The following is a 27,637-nucleotide window of genomic DNA, read 5'->3' on the forward strand; positions in this document are numbered from 1 at the left end:
TGTTACAGTAAGTTCTCTACACGTATAACCAGCTGTTACAGTTAGATATCTTCCTACACCTAATCATCTGTTACAGTTAGGTATCTCTCTTCACCTAATCAGCTGTTACAGTTAGATATCTCTCTACACGTATAACCAGCTGTTACAATTAATTCTCTACACGTATAACCAGCTGTTACAGTTAATTCTCTACACGTATAATCAGCTGTTACAGTTAGATATCTCTCTACACGTATAATCAGCTGTTACAGTTAGGTATCTCTGTACACGTATAATTAGCTGTTACAGTTAGGTATCTCTCTACACGTATAATTAGCTGTTACAGTTGGGTATCTCTCTACACGTATAATCAGCTGTTACAGTTAGGTCTCTCTCTACACCTAATCAGTTGTTACAGTTAGATATCTCTCTACACCTAATCAGGTATATCTTTTTCAAAAATGTTAAGAATATTTCCAATTTATAATGTACATTTTTTACTTCCCCTATCACTTTTAAATGTATATTGAATGAGTGTTTTGAATTCTTAGGGTACAGTTTTGTCCGTCAGATTGATGTGCAAAGGCATCGTCCCCAGATGCCCTCTGAATTCAAGCCACCTTTTTTCACACCATACAAAAGTATGCTGCTATTATTATTATTATTATCTATATTTATGCCCCCTTCGAAAAAAGGAGGGCATATTGCATTGCTGCTGTCTGACGGTCGGTCGGTCTGTCTGTCTCTAATTTTCGTACGACTTAACAATTTTTCAAGATTTTCAATCGTAAAAAAATATGACAAAACGAACAGTGGAAATTGGCAGTAATTAATTCTAAATAACATGCTAGTTTTTTAAAGCTATTACCAAAAAAAAACGTTTCTATATTTTCATTGTTAACAGAACTGACCTTTATTGCATGCAAGCTTTACAGCTTGTATATATTCTTTTTCTCTCTTTCTAATCTCGGCAGCAAAATCGGCACGCCGATTCGTACCTCATCTACATATCAGAAAGGTGACGGAATCAGCCGAGGTTTGCCGAATGATCTCGGCAGCAGAGTCGAAGTTTACGGAGACAGCCGAGCATCTGTTCACTTGGTAGGGCTTATATCAGAAAAAAAATAATGAAGAAATACAAAGCCAAGAAATTTTCAAGAATTATACGGCCTGATAGGTTAAGGTCAGTTTACTGTTTAAGGTTGTTGCTAAAGACGGTAAGCTTTTTGAAAAAAGCTCTACTTGTTTGCTTTCCGTTCATAAGAGAGGTTAAGCAGATGACCGTGTACGTCTACGTGTTCGTGTAGCTAGGGAAATCCCCTAATTAACTGCGATTTACGTCATCAGTTTTGGATAGCGCGTAATTCTACAAGTTGTACACAACGTGTAGATTCATATGTACACGTAGGAAAGAACGTGTAGCTTCTAAAACACAAATTATAGAATATATATTTTTCATGCGGTGTTTGTTGTGATGTTGAGAGTTAATTACGTACATCTTTTTTAATCAAAGTCATAGAATTATTTGATACAAATGGATTGTAAAGTGACTTGTTGAAATGACGTTTTACACGTACCGCTACACGTACAGATTGCTAAACAGAACACGATGTTAGTTGCGTGTACTTGTAAAAACACTTCTAGGTTTACACGTACACGTAAACACACATGGTCAAGTGCTTAACCTCTCTATTATCTCTACAAAGGTTGAACAAATTAATTACTGATATATCATGAGAAACGTGTTTTTGCCAAAAATAAGATGTAGAAGACTATTTCTGGTTGATGCATTTTAGATACTAGTAGTATCGGTAGATGACCCCTATTGATTTTAAGTTCAAAAGATCAATTTTACTTCCACGTATACTGCCCATAATGTATACTGCCCATAATAAAGGCTTGTGCACCCTATAATGTATGTACCAGGGGGGGTGGGGGGTGGGGCATAAGTGTTTCACAAACATTTCTTGTTCCATGTGGTTCTGTACCTCTTCAATATTTTTGACCCAGTTTCAGACAATTGTGGATATGTAAAATATTTCACAAATACGATAAATGTGGTTTTGTACATCTATTTACAATTCCATTGCCGATATGCTTAATGTGCTTAAATATGATCATGCTGATATACTTGTAAAACCTCTTGAGGGCCCTTCATTGGTGAATAAACATGTTTATTTACTATATTCAAGACAATGTTTTAACAAATACTAATACTGCACATAGAACTAATAAAATTACATACATTTCAATCAAATTGTAATGAGGTTTATGAAACTGTTTAACAAAATGTGTTTAAAAAATATATACACAATAATTTTCATTACTTGTGTATGCAAAACGACCTTCATGACTGTAGCAATCACACGAACCCCATGAGCGATCCACGATTCTGCAAGAAAACCGGAAAAGGTTACTATTGGTTTAATATCAGTTAAAATCTTCAGTAAACAGTTACGTCATGTATTTCTAACATATAAACTATCGCTCTGCAATAAGCACCTGGCCATTCTAAGACTCTTTTTCTATCAGGCTAATGGCCACCTAATCTCTACGACTTACACCAATTATGAATGTCAGTGGCAGGAAATTAAACGATCAATTTTGAAGTTATAAATTACATTTTGCTTTAAAACAAAGCAATATTTGACGCAAATCTCGCTTTCTAATACCCTGCTATTGGTTTAATCGATCACATAAAAGGTTACTAATATTTTAATAAAATACTTTTGCAGAATTTTCACTTAGTCAATGCTTTTAAAGTCGTGTTAAACAAGCGTTACCTGACGAAAAGAATGGGAATTCTTGATTAACATCTGTCAACAAGGGAGAGGAACACAAACAAAAATTATAACAGACAACATCAGTATTATTTATTGGAGCTTTCCATTCACAGAGAACAGATTGTTGATGTCAAACAAATATGATAGCAATTGAATTACCTACATACGTGAGTTTTACAGCATTGTGTCAACATTCTCCTATGTAAATATTGAAGGCTGTTATTCTGAAATACGTACACATATATAACTTCAGTAATAATAATTCAATAATTTTTGTTTTAGTCTGAATAGTCTGGATTAAATAAGTCTTAAATTATTAAATACTCAGGTTCTGATATGTGGCTTGTTAAAGTCAAATAAATCAATTTACTGTATCTACAGAACAATTTTTTTTTTTCTCTTGCTCTTTGAAAAACGGAAATCCGAATTCTTGCATATCCTAGAATCCAGCATTATTTTTAACATATGGCTTTAAAGAAAAAAAACAACAGCTAAAATAGGACTTTTAAATCAAATTAGCGATGGTTGTTGTGTCAGTGTAGTAGAGATGTGGTGATCGTGTGATGATGGAAGAAAGGTTTGTCTGATTTCGCTGGTAGGACTGTTTTATAGTTATGGGAATGGTCTAGAGATGTTTGTGGTGGTTTTGGTAGTGTTTCCAGTGGTTAGGTGATGATGGTAGTAATTAAGGTTGTCCTGGTGACGACGGTTTTATGGTTTTAGTTATGGAAGTGGTCTGGAGGTAGTTGTGGTGGTTCTGGTGGTGGTTTTAGTGGTGATAGTGGTCTAGAGGTAGTTGTGCTGGTGTGGTGGGGGTTTCAGTAGTTTGATGATGATGATGATGGTAATATTTTTCTGGTGACAGAGGTATTATTCTATATAAAAAAATGTATACATCCAAATATTTTTGATATCATTTATGAAATTTGCAATATACATGTATATACTTCCATCAACTTCATGTGTAAAATAGAAAATTAATATTTTCTGATCTACAATGTACTATGCAAGTGCACATAGCATATGATTACGTTCAAAACGACAGCTCTTGTTTTCTATTTTTAGAACATCAAATATAAAACAAGACAAACACGTACATCCTATGAAATCAATAATTTTTCTTAATAACATGTGATATGTACATCTGATTCTCATTTACATTTTCTAGCATATTCATCAGTAATCATTGATATGCTAAAAACATTAAATTTTACATTCAGGTCTAGATAAGACTAAAACAGTTTTCCTTAGTATGTTTCCTAGGCGTTAATTGATGGCAACATCATGTTTTACTGTTTAAGTTACAATGAGAGTGGTCTAGAGTTAGTTGTGGTGGTCTGGCGGTGGTTCCAGTGGTTTGTTGGTAATAGTATAGTAGGGTTTGTCTGGTGACGGAGGTTATTGTTTTAGTTATGGGAGTGGTCCAGATATAGTTGTGGCGGTCTTGAAGTGGTTCCAGTGTTTTGGTTATGTTGGTAGTAAGGTTGTTCTGGTGACAGAGGTAATTGTTTAAGTTATGAGAGTGATCAAGAGATAGTTATGGTGGTTCCAGTTGTTTGGTGATGGTGGTTGTTAGGTTCTTTTGATGACGGAGGTATTACTGTTTTAGTTATCTGAGTGATATAAAGGTAGTTGTGGTGTTTTTGTGGTGGTTCCAGTGGTTTTAGTGATGGTAGTAGTAAGGTTGGTTTGGTGGTGATAGTTGTAGTTCATGTTTCCTTCTGATGGTTTACATTTAAAAAAAACATGATTTGTATTTGTTCAACGCAACTAAAAACAAATCGTGTTCGATAAAAAACACTGATAGCATCATTCTTTAGTTTCCTTGGGTCACAGATAAATTTTGCCAGGTTCTGACAGTGTTACTGACCTCTTACCACCTCTAATCTCGTCTTGATTAGGTCTCCATCTCTGGTGTCAAACAGCCTCACGCTTCCCAGATAAAAAACTTCTTATTTACCATCTTGTACTGTAAAACATTTGTCACCTTGGAAATAATGAGGTTGATTTAAGTGGCGTTAACCAGCATTACGGTTGGCGCAATGTTCTGACAAATGAAAAGAGTTCGTTTAGTAGGAGAAGCAACAAATGCTGAAAGAAAGAAAGCAGCTTTTGTAATGTACGAACATTTATGATGTTATTAAATCCATTTTAATGACATTTCATGTCAAACTGTCTGCAAGAAAAAGGCGAAGACTATTCACATGCCAATTTTTAGTTTCAACGTAATTAGACAAATTCGAATTATCGAATGAAAATCAGTCACCCCTATTTTATGTATAAATGATAAAATGAAGAAGGAAAGCACATTGAAGAGACACTTTGATTTAGTGCTGTTTTAGTTAATTTTCTTATTATTGACGGATTAATTCCGTCTTGAGTCCCCATTGATCGACGTTCGTCTTCCAATCACGGTTATTACAAGTCAATGTGGCGGGGACGACCGTCTACAGGATGCGTATCCTTAATCACAAAATTAACGGCTTTTGACAAAATTTCCATCACGTGAAAAATACATTTATACACACACAACTTTGTATTATCTTCTTTTGGTCACTCCTGTGCTTTTTCTATTGTGAGAAAATTAGAAACTAAGATTCCATAGCGTCAAAATTATTCATGAATAAATACGAATTTGAACCGTACTTTTGTATGTACAAACAAAATAACCAGAAAAACATGAGTCGTCCGAAGATATTTACCTGGTTATTCTGAATTTTGCAGATCTGAAATGTATACGTAAACATGTATTTCAGTACAGTTCTCATGCACAAAGACAACGAGAGTTAAAATACTAATGTGTTTGGATATGGTCACAGTATCTTCTCTTTTATTGCAGCCCGGAGGACCGGGCTGCTCTATACATATAAGTTTAAGTGTTGGTATATGGGGATTGAGGTGGGAGAAGTTATTCAGAATTAAAGGTTTTCTAAACATTAAAAAGATTGTTAATCAGAATGTTCTTTCCCTTTATAAATTACGAGATACACAATAAATTTACTTCCATAAAGTGAATCTGTAAAAATATATATGTTTTTCATATTTAATACGAGGGGCATTTGGAATTTAATGATTATTAAATAATAAAACCTGTTTAACATAGTTTTTCAAGAAAATTGATTGAAGAAAATTAAAATTTAATCAATTTTCTACAAAACTGTAAATAAATTAAATTTTCTAAATAACGCGAACCCGAGATCTTGACGTGTGACGTAAACGACGTCTGCGACACTATAGCAAAAAACCATGGCAAGTGAGGTTCCTAACCATTTAGAGCAAAGGGCATACTGTAAAGTAAGGGCGCTTCTTGGTTATAACCCGACAGAAATTAAAGCTGATTTGAACAAAGTTTATGGACCTTCTGCACTCTCCTATCCAACTGTTCTGAGATGGGTACGGTCGGCAGACGCTTGCAGATGACCCTCGTAGTGGAAGACCTGCAGCTGCCATCACCCAAAATGAAATTGACACTGTGAAACAGATCATTGAAACTGATGCAAGGTACACCGTTAATGACATTTCTTCTTTCACTGGGATCAATTCGTCAGCAGTATTTGAAATATTAAAACACAGATTAATGTTGAAAAAAGTTTGTGCTCGATGGGTCCCCCACATTCTGACAGATGAGCAGAAGAGGGTACGGGTAGAAATTTGTCGGCAGTTATTAGAAAAATATGAACATTGCGATTTCAGGCGTTTACACGAAATTGTCACTGGTGACGAAACGTGGATTTTCTTTCTCGAACCAGAAATAAAACGAAGTGATAAAGTTTGGGTGACTGACGTCAAGGACAGACCACAAATTGCACGGCGTAGCCGCACAGTTCGGAAAGTTATGTACGCTATTTTCTTTAATTCGAAGGGACCCGTCGTACAAATTCCAGTCCCAGAGTCTACCAGTGTTACTGCTAAATTCTACAAAGAAAAAGTTTTAACCAAAGTTGTGTCACATTATGAAAAGACCCGCCCTCGCACTGGAACCCACGGCATACATTTGCTTCATGACAATGCACCAGCCCACAAAGCCTCGGTTGTTACCGAATATTTGGCAGAGATGAACATTAAAACTTTACCACATCCTCCATACAGCCCTGATCTATCCCCTTGTGACTTTTGGCTGAATCCACTCATCAAGGATGCCTTAAGAGGACGCCGTTTCGAAAGCCGCCAAGCTGTAGGAAGTGCGCTATACCAGTGTCTGAAGGGTGTTCCTAAATCGACCTATAAATCGGCTTTTCAGAAATGGATTCAAAGACTGAAAAAATGTGTAGAAGTTGGAGGAGAATATTTTGAAGGACTGTGATAATCTGTATCTGTGATATTTTTGTTGAATAAAATGCAGCGAATAAGTATTCATTATTTTTCAAATACCCATCGTATATAAAGTTGCTTATCATTTACTATCGAAAAAAAGACAGGTTCCTTTTTTAGAACATCGAATTTTACTTATCGCATAAAAACGTAAAAACGTACTTTACACAGTTCGTGTTTTATATTCTTAAAGTGAAAGACATTTTTTTGAAAATAGGTGATACATGTGTCTGGTTTCAATTTATATTTTATGCAGCCAACATTTACTTGAAGAATTGATAAAGTTTAAAAGGGTATCGTTTTTGTTCGATTTTCATCCGACTATAAGTTTTCAAAATATTCTCGACTATCGTCTCCATCATTTAGACGCATGCCTTTTTCACACATATCGAAGCGGTTTGATGATCAAGACTCATTTCCATTGTTTACTTTATTTATTTCCCGGGCGACAATTGATGGTTACATCAATGTTTTCTTGTTGTTTTGTGGCATAACTATTCTAATATGTTGACTGTGCGACCGTTGGGGCGAGCGCAGTGTTCACTTCATTATTATGATCCGCCTCTTCATTTGGAACGTCTAGACTGTGACGTCACATGACGTCGTATGTAAGCTGCATTTCCATCAACAAAGTTTAAAAAGTGCATATATTTTAACAAAGAACGTTTAATCTGCATGCAATATCCATTAAATTAAGGTGAGTTTATTTTTTGTGAATTTCTAGTTGTTGTCACCGCGTGAACGAAGTTAGCAGCGAGAACAAGAAGCGATGCATTGTGGGTCAGAATTACTGCGGAAAAAAATTCTATTGAATGAATGTGCAGTAGTCCGAATTTTCTCTTCGCCCAGGCGTTGTCGTTAGAGCTCGCAATGACGAGCGGCGCTTCGCGCCGCTCGCTCCGCTCGCTATAAATATCCCATTGTCTTCTCTGGTACAGATTCGATCCATGATCAAATCTATATTGTATTGGTATATCAAAAAGTTTGTATTTTAAAAATTCTCTATCCAATTTAGCAAAAATAAAAAAAATCCTTGGACCTAATTACCGGTGAGTTTTAATTTTCTTTGCTGTCATATTAATAGATCACTGAATCATTTTTATTGTTGTTGTTGTACATTTTATAATCATTTAACCTTACCACGATCGATTGTAGGCAGGTTCTGGGATATAATCTTGTCAATTGATCCTATACATGTGACGGAGAAATCAAGGTGTCCAAAGGTATTCTGTCGGTCTTTTGTAAACTCTCGTCTATTGCAAAGACACACACAGCCCCAAGAAACCAAGCCGAAGTGTCAAAGCAACTGATCGAAATCATTGGACAAGTGCTTGTTATGTTTAGAATAAGTATAATAAAATCAGAACGCTCTTTTCGAGTGTGAATAATTCCTCTCTCCAATTTCGATTTTATAATTATAATCCGCCCGCGATGACATAAATCCTTCTTGCTCGGATCGACTGGAAACGGACACTCTGTTGCAAGTAAGTCGTAAATTTCACTGATGCGCTGACGGAGGTACGGAAAAGAAATTGATCCCAATTTTTCCGAAGCCTTTACTAAAGTGCGATACGAACTTACCCAAAGCAAAGAAATGAAGGTGTCATTCAGTGACAGGATTCTTCATATTATGCATGTCCAGACGATTTACGTACAATCGTCTGACTTCCTCGAGATTTCTCGAGAGTTGCCAATAGAAAGGATGGTGGTTTCGCTTTGGCTGCTTTTGGCATTTCGTAATATGAGAGCGCTGAGTCAGAATTCTCACATGCACTTGCAAAGACACAATTTACTGGGATAAATTGACAATATTGAGCTGTAGAGATTCTAAGACTTAATAGTTTTGTTTAAGTTTTATGTCCTTTATTTATTTAAAAAATAGCGTTAGAAAGGCAAAAATTGGACTAAATCCTCGTCATCAAAATGGCAGTTTTCCCCAACTGGCTATCATGTACCCAGATGAACACTACTGAACTATTCTCTCCTCGTAAAGAACACTATGTTTAAATTTGACTGTCTTTTAATGATGAGATGCTGAAGTAGTGTGAAAATGGTCAACACAAGTCCAAGTGCTTTATATGCAGCATTTGAAGTGCAAAGCATGTTTTTGCTCTGACAGTGCGTATAAAATCCTCTGATAGTACTTAGTATACATTGCTCTGAAAGAACGCAGTGTACAGTGCTCTGACAGTATGTAGTATATACCGGCATTGTTATGACAGTACGTAGTATACAATACTCTGACAGTACGTAGTATACAATACTCTGACAGTACGTAGTATACAATACTCTGACAGTACGTAGTATATAATGCTCTGACAGTACGTAGTATACAATACTCTGACAGTACGTAGTATATAATGCTCTGACAGTACGTAGTATACAATACTCTGACAGTACGTAGTATACAATGCTCTGACAGTACGTAGTATACAATACTCTGACAGTACGTAGTATACAATACTCTGACAGTACGTAGTATATAATGCTCTGACAGTACGTAGTATACAATACTCTGACAGTACGTAGTATATAATGCTCTGACAATACGTAGTATATAATGCTCCGACAGTATGTAGTATACAATACTCTGACAGTACGTAGTATACAATACTCTGACAGTACGTAGTATACAATGCTCTGACAGTACGTAGTATACAATACTCTGACAGTACGTAGTATACAATACTCTGACAGTACGTAGTATACAATACTCTGACAGTACGTAGTATACAATACTCTGACAGTACGTAGTATACAATACTCTGACAGTACGTATTATTATACTTCTGTTAAAATGTTTCCTATATAAAGTTAAGAAGGTAAAATAACTATCTTTTATAGTCTGAAAATTTCCACGCAAAGCAAAGCTATACCCCGGGGTATAGTCTGTGCTATCCACCCCTCGGTAAATTTTCATGCAATTTTTGCCTCCATTTTTGATTTCCTATAATAAGTCTATAGACTGATGATGTCGTCCTGACTTCAGTAGCATTGTGATGTCATCAAGATTTCAGCTCATTCTAGCAGTGTTACCTTATTCCAAATACTTGTTCAAAACTATTATAATTATTCTTTTTATGTTTTGCCTATGAGACTGTAGTATCAGGTAATTCAACCCTCAGAAATTATGATATACATCAGTATAATAAAACACTTATCCACTGGCTGTGAGTGGGATAGCTCTTTCATCAAACCCTTGACAGGAACTATTCCCCTCGGGCAAGCCCTCGGGGAATAGGTTTGATAAAAGAGCTATCCCACTCACAACCAGTGAATAAGTGTATAGTATACAATGCTCTGACAGTACGTAGTATACAATGCCCTGACAGTACGAAGTATACAATGCTCTGATAGTACGAAATATACAATACTCTGACAGTACAAAGTTTACATCTCTCTTATAGTACGTAGTTTTTGAAAGTTTTTCTCACCTGCACGACAGAAGTACAAAAATTTAATCAGTGACATATTTGTGGGCTTTTGATCAAATTTTCCATAGTGTTGACAAAGCCACCATTTCCGGTAATATTAATTAAAAACTATTTGATCACAATATATGTATAACGAATAGTCACGCAAAATAAAGTAACAGAGCAAAAATGTAATCTGACAAATATTTTGTCTGGGATATTTGAACAAGAAACAATACTTAAGGTAACATGTTTCTAATTTATCACTCAACAATCCATCAATAACTGGCTAATAAATTATTTTAAATCTTTACCGGTATAATTCGATATTTTTCATTTTTCAATATTGTCTTTTTTCTGAGGATGATATGTTTAGAGGTAGAACAAGATATTCTGAGAGAGAGTGGGGTTTTTCTTGTAATTGTGTATGCATATCTCACTTAAATATATTTTGAAGTTCCGAATTGAAATCAAGACAATGTAATTCTTCTAATCAACTGAAATTAAAGGAGTCTAGGTAACAGTGATGATTTGAATAGAAATTATTTAGGAGGAGAGATGGGGCACTGAATCTTGATTAGTAGTGTTTAATGGAAATTCGGAGAAATAATTAGATCATGTTAGCTACAATTCAACTTCATCTGCTAGCTTGTTAATGAGGACAGCTTTACTTGTCGTCAAATTGATTTTTCATTCAGTGATTTATTCTGTCTTTTGTATATAATAAGCTTTAGTGGTTAAACCTTGTCTAAATTTGCGCCTCGTTTTTGCCAGTGGTGTAAAAACGCCCCCTACATCCGTCTCTCCTCACTTCCCATGGACACGTTATGTCGGTGATTCATGGTTTGATAGTCTTAATTATCGCTTTCCTTAATTATCTTCAAGATTTCACTGGGTTGAAATAAATTAAAGCAGTTGACTTTTACCTTTTTAGTATGCATATTTACATGTAGACCAATCATTTGTTATGATGTGTATGTGTCGATGAGTGGATTTTTTAAAATTCATCATTCTGGGAAATTTTAAAATCAATTTTACAAAGTTATTTCAAATTTAAATACAAGTGTCGCAATGTAAATCTAGTCCATAAATGAAAATAATTTTTTAATTTGTTGTGCATATATTCTGATTAACACGTACATCTCATAGCTTTCCACCATATCACCTCTGAGAATCTCTGTATAATCTTCCACTGACCAAGGACTCGACCCCTATCATTTTATCTGTAATAATCGAAGAGCGATTTCCAATAAATAATCCACCAGCATCATCAAAAATTCGGAAAAGTTCTTATCCAATTCCAGAAAACTGCCCTCAGCTCATTTCTACATTGACCAGGTCGGAGAAATTAATATTGGATAAAGGTTACCCCCAAAATTCCTCATTTAGCAGATGTCTACTAATTCATTTAACATCACTAGTCTCATTGTAAAATTCATCAGTAAACGTCATTAAGTCCAGGTCTTGTTCATCCTTGAAGATTTCTGTAATTCGGCTCACTAAGATTCAATTCTTCCGCACTGTTGTGTGCTCTCAGCAAAAACCGTCTCAAAATTACCCATACACAGGGAGTATCAGAATCCCCCGAATCGTTTTGTATTTATACTCTGAAATGCCAAAAATACTGAGTATATATCTGCGATAAAAAAGAGAATGACTTAACACAATATTAATTATTTGACCTATGTAACATTTACATATTAAGTAAATTATATTGTCTAAGTGTAAAACAAATCTAGGATTATAAAACTATTTTTTCAATGTAAAAATTGTTTCGAACTTCAAGAAGTCCAGATACATTATTTGAACAACCGAGTTATTCAATATTTTAACTTATATATACATGTGGGGACTGTTGGAGGCTCAGTGAACGAGAACAGGGCCTTCGCCAAGTTTCTGGAAGAAGCGAACGAGGATCTACATGTAGGAGGGGTTCCCCTTCCTCTCAACCTGAGGTAACATTTTGCCATTTTGATGCATTTTTGGTGTCTTTTTCACAAACTCAGTATAAGCAGAGTTACTTTAAACAGATGCATAATGATTTTTTTTTGTTTAAAAATGATCTGTTCGAGTGTTCTTTTTGAAAAGGGAGTGCGATCGCACCCAAAGCATCCCGTTCCGACGGCCGTGTAGTGGGGAATCCACTTTGACCGCTGTACAACATTTACCATTCCCTGTAGTATTAGAAAGTTCAATTTATTCATAATGTTGTGTGTATATATTATGATGATGATGATGATGATGATGACAATTGAGAAAATGGTAGAAAAAAGAGAGGATTTATTACAGTTATATAATACTTCTAAAAATAAATATATAATGACAAAATGGAAAACATCGATTAAGGGGAACAAATATTCTATGGAAGTAAGGGTATAAACGTGACCGATACATGTGCTGTTTAGAGTTAGCATTATCTGTTTATTTGTGCTATAGACAAATTGCTGAGATAACATGGAGGGATCTCGTATTGAAATGTTTGACATTTAAGCGTAGTTCCTCGACAAATCTCCGTCAATTACGGGTCTGCATCATATTAAAAAGTGTGTTTTGTTTCAAATTAACGACCAGCATTGAGTGTAAAAGACCATCTATCTCCTAAACCTCCGCGCTGAAAATAAATAAATTTACAGCCCAAAAGTCAGGTTGACTTAAATAAATTCATTCTCTGGTTTATCGGTGCTACATCTGAGATGAGATGGATCGTTGTTAACGGATCCTAAGTCACGTCCTCTGATGGTATTCTAAGATTCTCTCTCTCTCCGTCAAACCAAAAAGCTCGCTACTCTTGCCTTGATAGGAACTCTCTATTCTATAAAGTTTTAAAATTATGCATAAATTATTCATTATTCTTGTCATAGGGATTATGATATCGTAGTTGATGTAACAATCAAATTATATTCATATGCGGCCCGCTCGGAACTCAGCCATTACTACTGGAGCGAGATGAGTCACATGGCAAAACTCGATCGATCATTTCATCGGTCACAAAATATCAGCTTTATCAGTGATGTATATTGCTGTTTGATGTGGATTTATGGATGTGTAATGTTCATATAGTATAATGGAAAAATCAGACAAGAAGAGTCTTGGCATTTGTTTACCGATTTCGGTTCCATCAGCAGGCTGAGAGATTTCACTGGATGTATACCTTAGAAGTGTCAAGTGCTCCGTGTCTGCGGTACTTTATTGTGCTCACTTGACTGCTTTATGAGCGACAGGTGGACATAGAAACTATCCGAAAGACTGATGCTAACAATTTTAGCTAAAAAGCTGTTTTGTGTCCTTGATTCAGAAACACTTTGTACAAAAACACATATTGCAGCATTTCACAAATTTGTCTCAGATTTCAGATTTTATTGAACCAAGAAACAAACATCTTCTGGAATAAATACCCTACAAAAATAATTACGCAATAAAGCAACGCATATGAACAACATATTTGGTATAATAAGTAAGAGTACATTGTATAATCACGACATTTGTGAATCAAGCATAGGTTCACTTTTTAAATTTGTTTGCAAAAATATGTTTTCCAAGATTGCAAATTTTCTTTGTGCTTGGACTGGTAATTTAAGAAAAAAGAAAAATGAGTGTTAATTTTTCAAAAAAATAATTTTAAGATTAAGAATTGCATTAGGGGTATAAGAAGATACAATCGAAGAAAATGTCCCTCAATTTTAGATTTTGACCTTTAAGGGACCATATGGAGCCTTTATTCAACATTTACTTAGAACATTTTTCAAGAGACATTTTCATGGAAAGTATGAGATTATGAGATCAAAAGCAAACTCAGAACTCATATAAGAGAAAAATTAGCAGTGTATGCTAAATATACAATCACTGATGGTGTATTGTTTCCGTATCTTCATGCTATGCTTCAAAAGCTCAATCTTAAGTTTTATAAATTTTGTTATTCTTGATTTTTACTGCGGTGAATATCAATGTAATAAGAACAACATTTTCCTTCAGTGATGATATTTTTCTTGAGTAAAATTAACTAGTTATGATACGGAAGCGTATTAGTGCCAGGTTGACAATTCTTATTTTTATTTTCCATACTTTAATCTGTAAATTTTACACATTAGTCTGTAAGTTTTACACTTCAATCTGTAAAATTTACACTTTAATTAATAAAAATTTTAATTTAATCTGTAAATTTTACACTTTTTAAAATCTGTAGATTTTACCCATTAACCTGTAAATTGTTCGTATTAATCTGTCAATTTTATACTTTAATCTGTAAGATTTACACTTTTAGTTGTGTAATTCACACAATCCATTTAGCAACCTCATATGTCTTGAGTAACACGCTTTAAAACCAGTAAGACAAAGAATCCTGAATAATATAAATAAAATGAATTAAAGTGAAAAATTTACAGATTAAAGTGTAAATTTACAGATTAAAGTGTAAGATTTACATATTAAGGTGTAAATTTTACAGATTAAAGTGTAAAATTAACAGATTAAAGTGTGGAAGATGAAAAATGTCCAAGTGATACTAATACGCTTCCTTATTATGAGGCACATGGCCTCAAATATTCTTCACTTTTTTAAAGAAAAAAAGGACAAAATATGATTTTACTTGGGTAAAAGGTAATATTACGTAATTGTGAGTGGCAATGTCAAATTTTCTTATAAATATATTTTTTTTACTGGAGTAATTATAATTTTTAAAAACACTGTGAAACTATTGCGCCAACCAAAATTCATGTAGTGACTTAGAATTACGCAGGGTCCAAAGAAAGACAACCGAGTTTTCATTATGTATGTCGACGCAGCTAAAGAGCAATACATTCCAATCAATTTCTTGACATAGCCATAAGAAAACTACATTCATATTGACCTTTTTACCCTGTTAAAGTGAAGTATCAACCAGAGGTCTCGCGCAACAAGTGATGGTTCGAATCCCACTGCGAGATGTGGAGACCAGACCTTATAAAATGAGGTCCTATATAAAGCAGTAGACGCTGACACGAAAATAGGCTCACCGGTCTAAACAGCAGCTTCCACAGGTAGTTGGTGGCGTCTCAAAGGGACGTAAAAAAATTAAGATATATGTTTTTCTTCTTAGGTATGAAACTGCATTTGTGTAACAAAAAAATCTTGCCTGTTCAGTCGTCTTTTGGTTTACATGCCACAGCGACTCCTGCTGTTACAGATGTAATACTCTTCAGAGATTATATATGTTTTGTGATTAATGTAAAGAAGGTTGCCCAACTATATTTATGCATTTACTTTGGTTGTTCTCTCTCTCTCTCTCTCTTTGGAGTACAATTCATTCACCTTTAATCGGGCAAATTCAAAAAAATCAACACTTTCACTTTTGAGTACGACACGTCTTTTCTTCACCTGCTAAATTCTTCAAAACTTTTTGATAATATTGGATCTCTATATAACTAATCGATAATTCTGAAGAGCTTTTTTGAATATAGGATTAAGCCACAATGTTTAATACTTAGTTCAGTGCAAACAAGTCTAATTTTTTGTGAACTTGAAATGGAACATGATTGTTTACTTTCAGTTTCATCTTAGTTTTGTATAAATAATGACAATACATTCCCGTTATCAGTGTAAATTCAACATGGATCTAGAATTTGTTGTCTTTTCTTTCAGATCAATAATAGACACTATCCTATAAAACAAATAACATTCTACTGTACGTGGAAATTTCCACATCCATTGTTTCTTTTTGGTTTGTTTTGGGAGAATTCTTGTTATCGTCTAGATTACTGGTTTTCTCTACAATACATTTATTTATGGTTTGAATGTATACTGTCCATACTTGTGTTTACGTTACATGTAATACATCATTGTTTATATTATATGTAATACATCATTGTTTATGTTACATGTAATACATCATTCTTTATTTTACATATTGTTTATGTTACATGTAATACATGTACATCATTGTTGATGTTACATGTAATGCATCATTGTTTATGTTACATATCATTGTTTATGTTACATGTAATACATCATTTATTAGATAAATCTTTTTGTTTGTATTTGTTTCCTTCTTTAGGGCTCTCTCATTTGCTTTATTGTTTCTTTTTTGTAGTAGTTGTTCTTTGTTTCTCTTGTATTTTTATATTGTATATGTTCTAATTTAATGCTACAAGATTTATGTCTAAAGCAGTAACTGAACTAGCAATTCCATATAAAAGCTCTAAAGATCATAACATTTTGAAATGAACTGGTCTGACAGTTACATCAAAAACCTACGCTGCAGCAAAGTCTCGTTAATGTACCGTGAATTAAATATATTTACGTATGAAAAAGGTTTAATAAATACTCACAATGTATACAGCATATTAAAATAATTTTACAAATCATTCGAATCGTGGTAAAAGATTCACAAACAGTTCAACAAAAGCTGATATTGCTAAAAAAGGAATTCATAATTTTTACTTAAAAATCTCTAAATAAGAGGATTGTTTGGAAAAAAAGAGGGGAACTGAACTTCTGAAGACATCTACTTCTTATATTTTCTTTGACCTAATGTGTGGATAGATACGTTAATAAAGGGCATTTATTTGTTTCCGGTGATGTTTTGTAGCTGAATTTCACAATGAAGTTCATCGTTGTAGCATTTCTCCAATTGTTCTAAAATCGTTAATACACTTTTAATGTTGATCCTGAAAAATCCATGAAAGGGATTATCAATGTCCGCCACGATGTAACAGGACATGGAAATGGACAAGCACGTGACGAAACTCATGCACATCTCCATTCGGTAGGACTCGCACTTCACCATCAAAATTCCAAGGAATGAGGAGTAACCAAGGATCTCCAGAAACGCCCATCTGCACAATAGAACATTGAAAGGGCTAAAATAAAATGAAAATTATATAGCAGCTGTTAAGAGTAAATATGTGTGCACCGATAATTCGAGTCTTCTTGTCTCTCAAGGAACTACAAGTACTACATGTACCAGTATACCCGTTTCCGGTACATTTTATCGAAAATACCGAATTTTAAAACATGACAACTTGGTTCTGTTGTGGTCTCTGCTTGTACTTACTTTGGAGGATGTAATTATGCATGCTTGCTAGTCTGTTCTCTGTAAATCCTTACTTTGGAGGATGTATATGTAAGTCTTTGTTCTCTACAAGTTCTTACGTGAACCTTGGAGGGTGAATATAAGTACATTGCATTGTTGTACTCTCTGTAAGTACTTACTGGGGGATTGTTTTTACAAAGAGGATGTGTACGTCTATAATATGATCTCTGTAAGTATTAATTGTAGGGGGTGTATGTACGTCTTTGCTGTACCCACTATTAGTACTTACTGTACATGACATGCAAGTCTTTGTCATGTACTCTCCAAATACTGGTGTGAGTCTTTGTTGTGCTCTCTGTAATGCATGTACTTAATGTAGATAGTATATATGTAAGTCTTTGCTGTACTTACTAAACATGATACAAGTCTTTATGCTCTCTCGAAGTACGTGTAACTGTAGACAGCACGAGTCTTTGTTGTGTTCTCTCTAAGTACTTACTGTAGATAGTGTATGTAAGTCTTTGTTGTGATCTCTCTAAGTACTTACTATAGATAGTAAATGTAAGTCTTTGTTGTGCTCTCTCTAAGTACTTACTGTAGATAGTGTATGTAAGTCTTTGTTGTGCTCTCTCTAAGTACTTACTGTAGATAGTGTATGTAAGTCTTTGTTGTGCTCTCTCTAAGTACTTACTGTAGATAGTGTATGTAAGTCTTTGTTGTGCTCTCTCTAAGTACTAACTGTAGTCTCTGCTGTGCTCTCGAGGTACTTATTGAAGAGGGTTGTCTGTGAGTACTTACTGTAGAGAGTGAATGTAAGTCTTTGTGCTTTTTATAAGTGCTTACTGTAGAGGGTGTATCTTGGCGTGGAGGGTTCCCACTTTGTCTACTACACTATTCAGTTTCCCCACGTATTTGATGATTTTGTTAATAATGGCTGTGTCCACTTTATGTCTCTGGACTGGAGCCTCGCGGAGACTGTCCAGGATGTCCCAGATGGCGCCTAAACAGTAAAAATTGTCGATCAAGCTTTCATAGAAACTGGATTCCTGCACACTGAATGTTAGAGTCACGCTAATTGTGTTTGCAAAAGTCACATTTAATGGTCAGCTTAAATATCTCAAATAAACATCATTGTATGAGCGATATTTTTTAGCTCACCTGAGCCGAAGGCTCAAGTGAGCTTTTCTGATTGAAATTTGTCCGTTGTCTGTCGTCGTTGTCGTAGTCGTTGTCGTAAACTTTTCACATTTTCATCTTCTTCTCAAGAACCACTGGGCCAATTTCAACCAAACTTGCCACAAAGTATCCTTGGGTAAAGGGGATTCAAGTTTGTTCAAATGAAGGGCCACGCATTCTTCTAAGGGGAGATAATTATGAATTCATGAAAAATTAATGGCATCATTTAAAAATCTTCTCAAAAACCACTGTGCTCGAAAATATGAAACTTATATGGAAGCATCCTCAGGTAGTGTAGATTCAAGTTTGTTCAAATCATGACCCCCGGGTGAAGGGTGGGGCCACAATGGGCGATCTAAGTTTTACATAGGTATACATAGGAAAAAATCTTTAAAAATCTTCTTCTCAAGAACAGCAAAGCCATGATGGGTCATATTTATATGGAAGCATTCTCAGGTATTGTAGATTCAAGTTTGTTCCAGTCATGACCCCCAAGGGTAGGGTGGGGCCACAATGGGCGATCAAAGTTTTACATAAGAAAACATTGGAAAAACCTTTAAAAATTTTCTCAAGAACAACAAAGCCATGATTGGTCATATTATATGGAAGCATCCTCAGGTAGTGTAGATTCAAATTTGTTCAAATCATGACACCCAGGGGTAGGGTGGGGCCACAAATCTCCTTCTAAAGAACAGCAAAGCCATGATTAGTCATATTTAAATGGAAGCATCATCAGGTAATGTAGATTCAAATTTGTACAAATCATGATCCCCTGGAGAATAAAGGGGCCATAACAGGGGATCATACAAAGGAATTCAAAGGATGTATCAAACAAAATTTTCTTCTTTAGAACAGCAAAGCCATTATTTGTCATATTAATTCAAAAACATCCCTATGAAGTTTAGATTCAAGTTAGTTCAAATAAACCAGTTTTATATTTAAACTTTTTCAAGACTGAACTGATTTCTATTTTTTCCTAGCCAGAGTGCTCAGGTGAGCGATGTGGCCCCTGGGCCTCTTGTTTTTTATTCTGGTGGCTCAATATAGAAACAACGCTGTTCTGGAAATCTTGAATTTACTTTGATATGATATTAAAGAAACTGAAATTCTTTGAGATAATTTCCAGTAGAAATAATGAACTACTTGTCGCATTTTAAGATACTTAAAAAGTCATTTACCGGATACCATAATAATACGATTATCTAATGAAAATCAGCTACCCTGTCAATACTTGAAACATTTTCTTATTCTTGAAGTTCGTCAATAACTACAATTTTTTTAATTTTGATTCTCTGTTCATCTGAAAATATTGCTGAGGATTTATAAACTGGTCACTCTATGTATGCAATAAATTGAACGTTTCCCTACGAAAGTAGATTTTCTTGTTGCTAATGAAATTTAAGTAATTAGAATTAATTGACTGAGTACCATTCTTGTTATTTTCAAGTTCAGGCACCTCGGTTATATACTGGACTACCGTCATTATTTCCTCTTTAAGAGCAATATACATCTTCATTCGAGTAGTCGATTTCAAACACGACAATTTTTTGGTTAAATTCATCAGCAGCTCCATTTCTGAAAAATCATTGTTTAATCTTGCTGTTATGTCAATTTGTTTTTGAAGGACTTGCTGAAAGGCAAAACCAAACGACACTGCATAAACCATGCCTGCAGGGGCCAAAAAACAGGCGATCGCTTCATTGATAGCGGGCTGTGTTCGATCAGGCCACAGGAAGTTTGCAATTGGTTTGTAGGCAATCATTATCATCGGACAAAATATTAATGACGTCACTGCTGGTATTGCAATTTTGTACAAATACCGCGGGTTGTTTTGGTACAGCTGCAGATGTTCCAAAATCTCAGCATCAGATTTTGTGTAAAATCCGTTTAGGTCAGCAAATGAACTTTGGCTTTGACTTTGACTGTTTGCTCCTGGGTTAGATAGCAAACTCGTGAAACTTGTGAAGCTTGACTTTGAGAGAGAGGGACCAACACACGCAAGTGACCTTGGCCTTAAATGTCTGCATGAGTGTGATGTACAGATCGCCAACAGAGTTAAGGCTGAAAGATAATGTTTATTTAATTACATAAGATGCATGAATACTACTAAACTCAATTTAATAAAAGACATTTAAGAATTGTGACATCACATCAAGTAGGTTCAGTATATTACTTGAACAGTAAGCAATCATCCGGAGTATAACAGCCATGTTTGATATCGTCATTCGTAACTACTCGGCCATTTCTGTAACATATTGGTTGTTTTTTGGTGTGTTTTTTTTTTTGAAACTTCACTTCATTCATTATTGGTCATTTCTCCCGGGTTATTCATGTTATTAGTTTCATTCTAAATAAATAATAATGTTTCGAAGTAGGGATTTTCTTCCATACTTTAGAGTTTCGAATATTTCTAAAAAATGCTGTAAGAATCCTGCCATAAAAATTATCTCTTAATCATTGCTTTATGTATCGACTAAACTCTATAATTCTAATTCTTAATCTCGCTATGACCCAAAATATGCAGGGAACGTAACAGGACTGTGCGATCGAAAATATACGTATTGATAGTCCAAGCTATCGATGAAATCTATCTATAATAGACACATATAAAATATTTAAATTGTTTTCCAGATTGACAATATGTTACTATTTACAGAAATAGATTAGAATATGATCATAAATGTACATCCCTTGCTCTATCTGGTATAAGTAATATTTTTCCGTGGTCAAATCCATGGTGAAAAACTATTCAAAATGCCCCGTCATTTTGAATGAACGTTACTTTTCATTTCAAAATATTTAGCCCTACTGAATAATTTTTCCTTAAGAAGGTTCCTCTTAATAAAAGTTTAGTAATGATTTTGTGGCAACATGGTTTCAATACAAGATGAAAGTAAGAGGCTTCAGCACTTTGCTATTTAATTTGACCTTACTATGCTAGAACATTTTCAGCAACAGTTTGGACTTCCGGATGTGGCAGCGAAACAAGCTGATGTAAATCTTTAACCTATTGATCTCAGACAACAGGGAAAATCACAGACCTATGGAAACACCTGAGGTAGGTTCAGGTGCCTAGGAGGAGTAAACATCCCCTGTCGACAGGTCATACCTGCAGTGAGCCCTATCAGGTAGACGGAGTACTCCGTAGACAATTATTACTTTTTATTTTTCCTGAAATGTCACACTTTGATTGGCTTAAACGTGACACGTGTCTGAGGCTATATATTCGGCAGATGAAAATTTGGCTGACGCTTTACCTTTTCGATATTGGGAATTATTTACTACAAGGTATATTATTTCCGAAGTACTCAAGTTCGTCTAATTTATTACACTCACACCAAAAGTGGTACATGAGGTATAAAGTATATAACAAATCGTCATAGTTAAATAGTAAAAAGAAAAATATGTGATACAATAACACCAGAGAGAGAGAGGGGGGGAGAAAGAGAGACATATATTTACATTTTTAAATTTCTTTGTCTGTGATAAAACTACTAATAATAAAAATACTTGATTTCTACATAAAGCTACTGGTTCATCGATAGGCGTTGTTTAGAAAAAATTGCGTGCTAGGCGGGAGAGAGAGGGAGAGTAGGCGGGGCTTGGAGCACGTGAATTTACGGAATCAAGAGCATGTAGATATAAGGAATAACTGTCAGACTTTTTGGTGTTATGATGATGATCAAGCAATTGGCTTGCGTGATAAATGTATGCATAAACGCATTGGGTGTTTATGCAAAATATCACGCAAGTCAATCGCTTGATCACAAAACCAAACATTTAGACATTTTTTCCTTAAATAAAACATATACATATGTACTTGTGCAAATTATAGCAACAACATGCACGCAATAAAAAACAGAAAGTAAAGAAAAATATAGATGTAAATTATGGAGGACAAACTGAATGACGTAAATTAGAATGAATATAGAGAAATTTTTTTAAAGATTTAAAACTGTTGGTTGACATATAATTTCGCTAAACTTGAGTACTAGTATCTTTGGCGCTTTACAAAATCAGGGATGAATTACATTCTCAAATGAGATGGAATTCATCTGCTATTTGACCTGAGTTGCATAATGTACAAAGTCTTTCATTCAGTGAGATATTTGACCAACTACCAGTCTCAACTGGAAATTTATGGTCCTCGAGAAAAATAAATACATGTATAATAAGATAACATTACATTCTGCGATTTTAAAATCGTTGCAAACTTGTTATTTGGAAATACTGAATTGTATTGTTGCTATTTCCCTTTACTCGGTTCTCGGGAGGTTAGAAATCCTCAAAGAGCGAAGTCATGCAACACTCGGTTTAATCCATTTCATTCTTTATTTCGATCGACTTGCTTGAAATGAGTTTTTTTTAATGTCGTTAGGAACAAAAGCTCAGCAGACCACGATCTCATGAGAAAAAACAAATGGACAACGAACTGATGAAAGAAAATACTATATGAACTTAACACATAAAGTAATCTGGTAATTAACAATTTCAAGCATTCTGGTAATTTCAAATCTCATTATAGGATGTAACTAGTATTACTTTCACCAGTTGGTCATCAAATTTTATAAGTATATTTATAAGTAGTAAAACGCACACATACCACCCACTGCACTCACACTCCCTATCATACAAAAGGAATTTTTTAAATGTTTTTTGAAACCTTAAAAACATCAAAAATTCCCAATTCGATGTTTTCAGACTTTCATATACATGTAGATCTTCTTTTCATTTGCTTTGATGAAATGAAGAATAATAATATATCGTATTGTGTACGTATGTTGTGTATGATGGAGTGGGTTAATCTGGATAGGGTTTCAGAAGCCGACAGACTGGGGGTATAGCGATCTGAAGGCCAGTGATTTAAATACATTTTTAAGGTGTACAAAGTGCAAGAGGGCTGTTATATTAATATATCCTTATAACGTGTACATCCAAGTATCCATGTCAGTTTTTAAAGAGTAGATTGATAAAGAAATAAGTAATCAATATTTAATCAAGTATTGTTTTTTTTTCATCTGTTTCTTTGATAGATCAGTTTTATAGTGGTTTAATTGTATTCAGACATTGATTTATTTTTTTTTTCTGAAATGCCGCCTTATAGGCATTTTGTTTCCCTTGTCGATTCTTACTTTAATTGATTTAGTTGATTTCACACACGCTGGAACGCTCCCTAACATGCAGAAAGGGTATATATATATATATATATATATATATATATATATATATATATATATATATATATATATATATATATATATATATATATATATATATATATATATATATATCACAAGAAAAGTGTCATACATTTTTTTCTTTGATTTTTTTGTTAACGATGCCGGATGCTATTCTATAGATTATATATAATCATTAGCCAGCTAGCCAGAAAAATCAATTCATTTTATCACCATCTTTTGTTCTTAATATCGATTGATATTTTAGATTCATATGAATTCTGCTTTAACATTTGTTAAATCAAAAAAATAATTAAAAAATGAAATTTACGTTTTCCAATGACCATAACAAACATGCTCGTTAGTTTAAACTGAAACAACCATGCAATGCGAAGCAAGATGTAAAAAGTAAAATAAATATATGTGGTAGGAAATTTATTTCTGTTTTAATGCTATGTTAGCAAAGGAAATGTTGGGCAAATTTTACTAAGTACTTCAGATATTAGGCTTGTGTCATTTAATCGTTTGCGTTTAAAAGCCTGTTGTCATCCCTGTTACAAAATGAGTACTGATTCCAAGCAATATGATACACAAGTCACGGGAGGGTCGCAAAATTAGTCATTTCCAAGTTTTCTCAATTTCATTCAAATTTTCATCAGTTTTAAAGCTCATTTTGTTTCACAAAACATAGATCACAAGCTTGCCTATCTACCAAATATTTATATAACATGCACCAGTATCAGATACATCTTATTTGTGAAAATCTCAGATAAGCAAGCTTATGTTCTACGTTTTCCGCGGTAAGAAGTAAAAATCTCAAATTTGACAAAATGTTCAATTTGTTCATCAGACCAATGCAAACTATTGCAATTTTCACGGTGGCCCATTTAGGATCTATCAAAAAAAATATTTTTGAATTCGATAAAACGAATTATTGAATATGTTAAAACTAATTTACTTCGTAGTAACAATTTTTCTGAATTCGTGATAGCGAATTTAATTCGTTATAACATATTGTTGAATTCATTATATAACGAATTCAACAATTTGATGCAACGAATTAAATTCGATTAAACGAATTCTTAAAATTTGTTATGACGAAATTAAATCGTTTGAACGAATTCTTAAATTTATTATAACGAATTAAATTCGTTTTATCGAATTCGACATTTAGGGCTTATCGAAAAATATTTATCAATTCGATATACATGTAATGAATTGTCGAATTTGAAACGAAACTAATTCGTTACAACAATTTTTTTTTTAATTCGTTATAATAAATTTAACAAATTTGTTATAACAGATTAAATTCGTTATAACGAATTTAAAAAAAAATGATATAACGAATTAAATTTGTTTTAACAAATTTGATAATTCGTTATATCGAATTCAAAAATATTATTTGATAGGTCCTAAATGAAATGATCCTCTGTAATACGATAATTTTGACTGTGTATAAATAAGGGGCCATATTCGGCCGTTACATGTAGATACCATACCCTTGTTCTTTTGTTAGTTTAATGAATGGGAAGTATTTTATCAATATGAAATTGATATTTGAACCTATTGACGAAATAATGCACTTTTAGTGTAAAATTACTCAAAAAAAACGAAGCATATATCGTATGCCAAGCTAGTCACTGATGGCCTACTCGAATATGAAGTGAAATACCATTGTAACCTTACTATAACAAATAACATTAAATCATGCATATCTACTCCAAACATGGTCTGCCACAAAATCGTGTTCTTGGACACGTGCTTGGAATAAATTCAAACTTGAGTATGTTGTACGGTTGATGAATCAGGACCGCGACTCGATAACATTGACTCTGTCGTATCTCTAAAGCCCCTGGACAATGGACACTGATATGTTTAAATTATTACACAAATATTCTTTTTAACTCAGTTACTTTAAGCAGTCAATTAAAATACATTCGATCGCATACGAGGCTGTTTATTTTTAAATTATACGTATTTACACTGATTTACTACTGTAACATGTGAACTTTTTAAATTAATGAAATAGGCAGTTTTAATTTTTTTTTCATATTTTATTTCTCAGCTCGTACCGTATGTAGACTTAGAACTATGGGGGAATCTATCTATATGATACCAATTATAGCATATACATGATAATCACTGAGTGCTTAGTTCCGTTTCAAAAGACACTCCTACATTTTTGTCTATAACTTGAATCACAGGTGCTTGGGGATGGGACACCCCACCCCCACCCCCGCTTTCCGTACCCGAAGGGTTCTTCGACTTTTTTTAAATAAAATATTTTTCTATGATATTTATGAAGTACATGTATTACAATTGAAAATCCATTTAATATGACTTAAAGTCAACTTTTTATAAAAATTCACACTCTTTTAGTAACAGAGAGTATGAATTTTAAAATTGAAAGTAAAAAAATGAGAAAGGGTTAGGGCTTTTCACGTCGACTGAATATTTAAATGAGAAATTTCATAATTCTGTAAGAAAACATCATAAGTGTTGTTTTTGTCTTTTTTCTTCGTTTGGTTTCAGCTCAAAATGATTATCAACAATTGTTTTTTTTTTTTTTGAAATATTCAGTAGACCCGTGTATTTCTGCTTACTTATCATATTTATTGAAGCAACATCACTTGATTCTACATTAAAGGTCAATAATGGGTTAACCGACCCCTAATGAAAATAATAGAGATGAAAATTTAAAAAAAAAAAAAGGTTATTTTCTCATACATGTGAGGGTAATTATTTTTTACACAAGGGGTAGCACATTAACCTTGATATTTTTTATATGTCAAGGGTAATCAAAAAAGGGTTGCAATAGTATTTTTTTTATACGTATACGATAATATGTAGTTTATTTACTCAAAGTTAAGTAAAATTAAATCTTGTACAATTGTCACTCTAAAACACTTCTTACAACAAGAAAACTTTAATGACTCTAAAGTGTCTTTTTATAATCACATCTTTCTTACCTATAGCTCCTCCTAGAAATAATCCGAGAGGGGGCAGAAAAATCTCCGCAACACTCCCGCGCTCTGAAGTTGCGCTCTCCTCCGTTACGTTCATGATTTCTGCGATTCAAGTCGCAGAAAATATGCTGATTGGTGAAGAAATCGATAAACTCACTTAAGCAATTATCATGTTTAATCAATCATATTTTTATACGTAAAGGCTTACTGATTTATAGATTTTGTTGACGTTCTGAGTGATTCATTTGGTGTTGGTAGAAGTCGTCGGATTTTTGGATTCCTCAAAAAGGCATTGCAAAGAATGGAATATTATAACAAAATGTACTTCTGTGGAAGCAATTATTCACATACGTAAAAAATACACATTCTATAAAACTTTGCCATCATAAATCTATAAATTAACATGTATTTATGTATCCCTCGTCGATACGTCGTTTGTTCAGGTTTGTTTTAAATATACCTCCCTCTAATAACAAGATATCAGATATTCTCTTCACAACACAGGTCCGCGGCAACTTCGTTAAACAAGAAGCCCAAAGGCCTTAACGGTCACCTGAGTATAATACAACACTGTAAAGGAGTCATAGGAGTATAAAACAGAATTAACTGAAAGATGAAGCAATGTTGCCCAAGAATTTCAAAAATTCTGGTAAAAATACTCTTGCTTATTGTAACGTGCGAGACCCGAGTGGTTTCCTTGGGATCGTACATGATTTTCCCAACTCTTACAGGGATGATGATAAATGAAAAGTATAAAAATACATGTAAAATAAACATTTGCCTAGTGTGTAAGGTATTCAATATATACAGATATGTATTGACACTT

General features: G+C 33.9%; 1 protein-coding gene across 1 annotated transcript; it reads right to left on the reverse strand.

The window, feature by feature from the left end:
* Positions 1-17,021: 17,021 nt before the first annotated feature.
* LOC133182511 (uncharacterized) lies at positions 17,022-26,908 on the reverse strand. The gene is made up of 4 exons (XM_061317356.1): positions 26,815-26,908; positions 20,097-20,729; positions 18,336-18,492; positions 17,022-17,295 (listed from the first exon to the last, which is right to left on the reverse strand). The coding sequence occupies exons 1-4, from the start codon at positions 26,906-26,908 to the stop codon at positions 17,022-17,024; spliced, it is 1,158 nt and encodes a 385-aa protein (XP_061173340.1).
* Positions 26,909-27,637: the final 729 nt, after the last annotated feature.

Source organism: Saccostrea echinata, unplaced genomic scaffold (assembly GCF_033153115.1).
Source record: "Saccostrea echinata isolate AGI-Se365-2 ecotype Australia unplaced genomic scaffold, CSIRO_AGI_Sech_v1 ptg000009l, whole genome shotgun sequence".
Lineage (NCBI taxonomy): Eukaryota > Metazoa > Mollusca > Bivalvia > Ostreida > Ostreidae > Saccostrea > Saccostrea echinata.

Excerpts from the sequence above, each read along its gene's own strand:
- LOC133182511 (XM_061317356.1), bottom strand. The coding sequence starts at position 26,908 with ATGAACGTAACGGAGGAGAGCGCAACTTCAGAGCGCGGGAGTGTTGCG. Across the intron at positions 20,730-26,814 it reads ATTTCTAGGAGGAGCTATAG|CCTTAACTCTGTTGGCGATC; the intron begins GTAAGAAAGATG and ends ATTATCTTTCAG. Across the intron at positions 17,296-18,335 it reads GCCAAGATACACCCTCTACA|ATGGGCGTTTCTGGAGATCC; the intron begins GTAAGCACTTAT and ends TCTATTGTGCAG.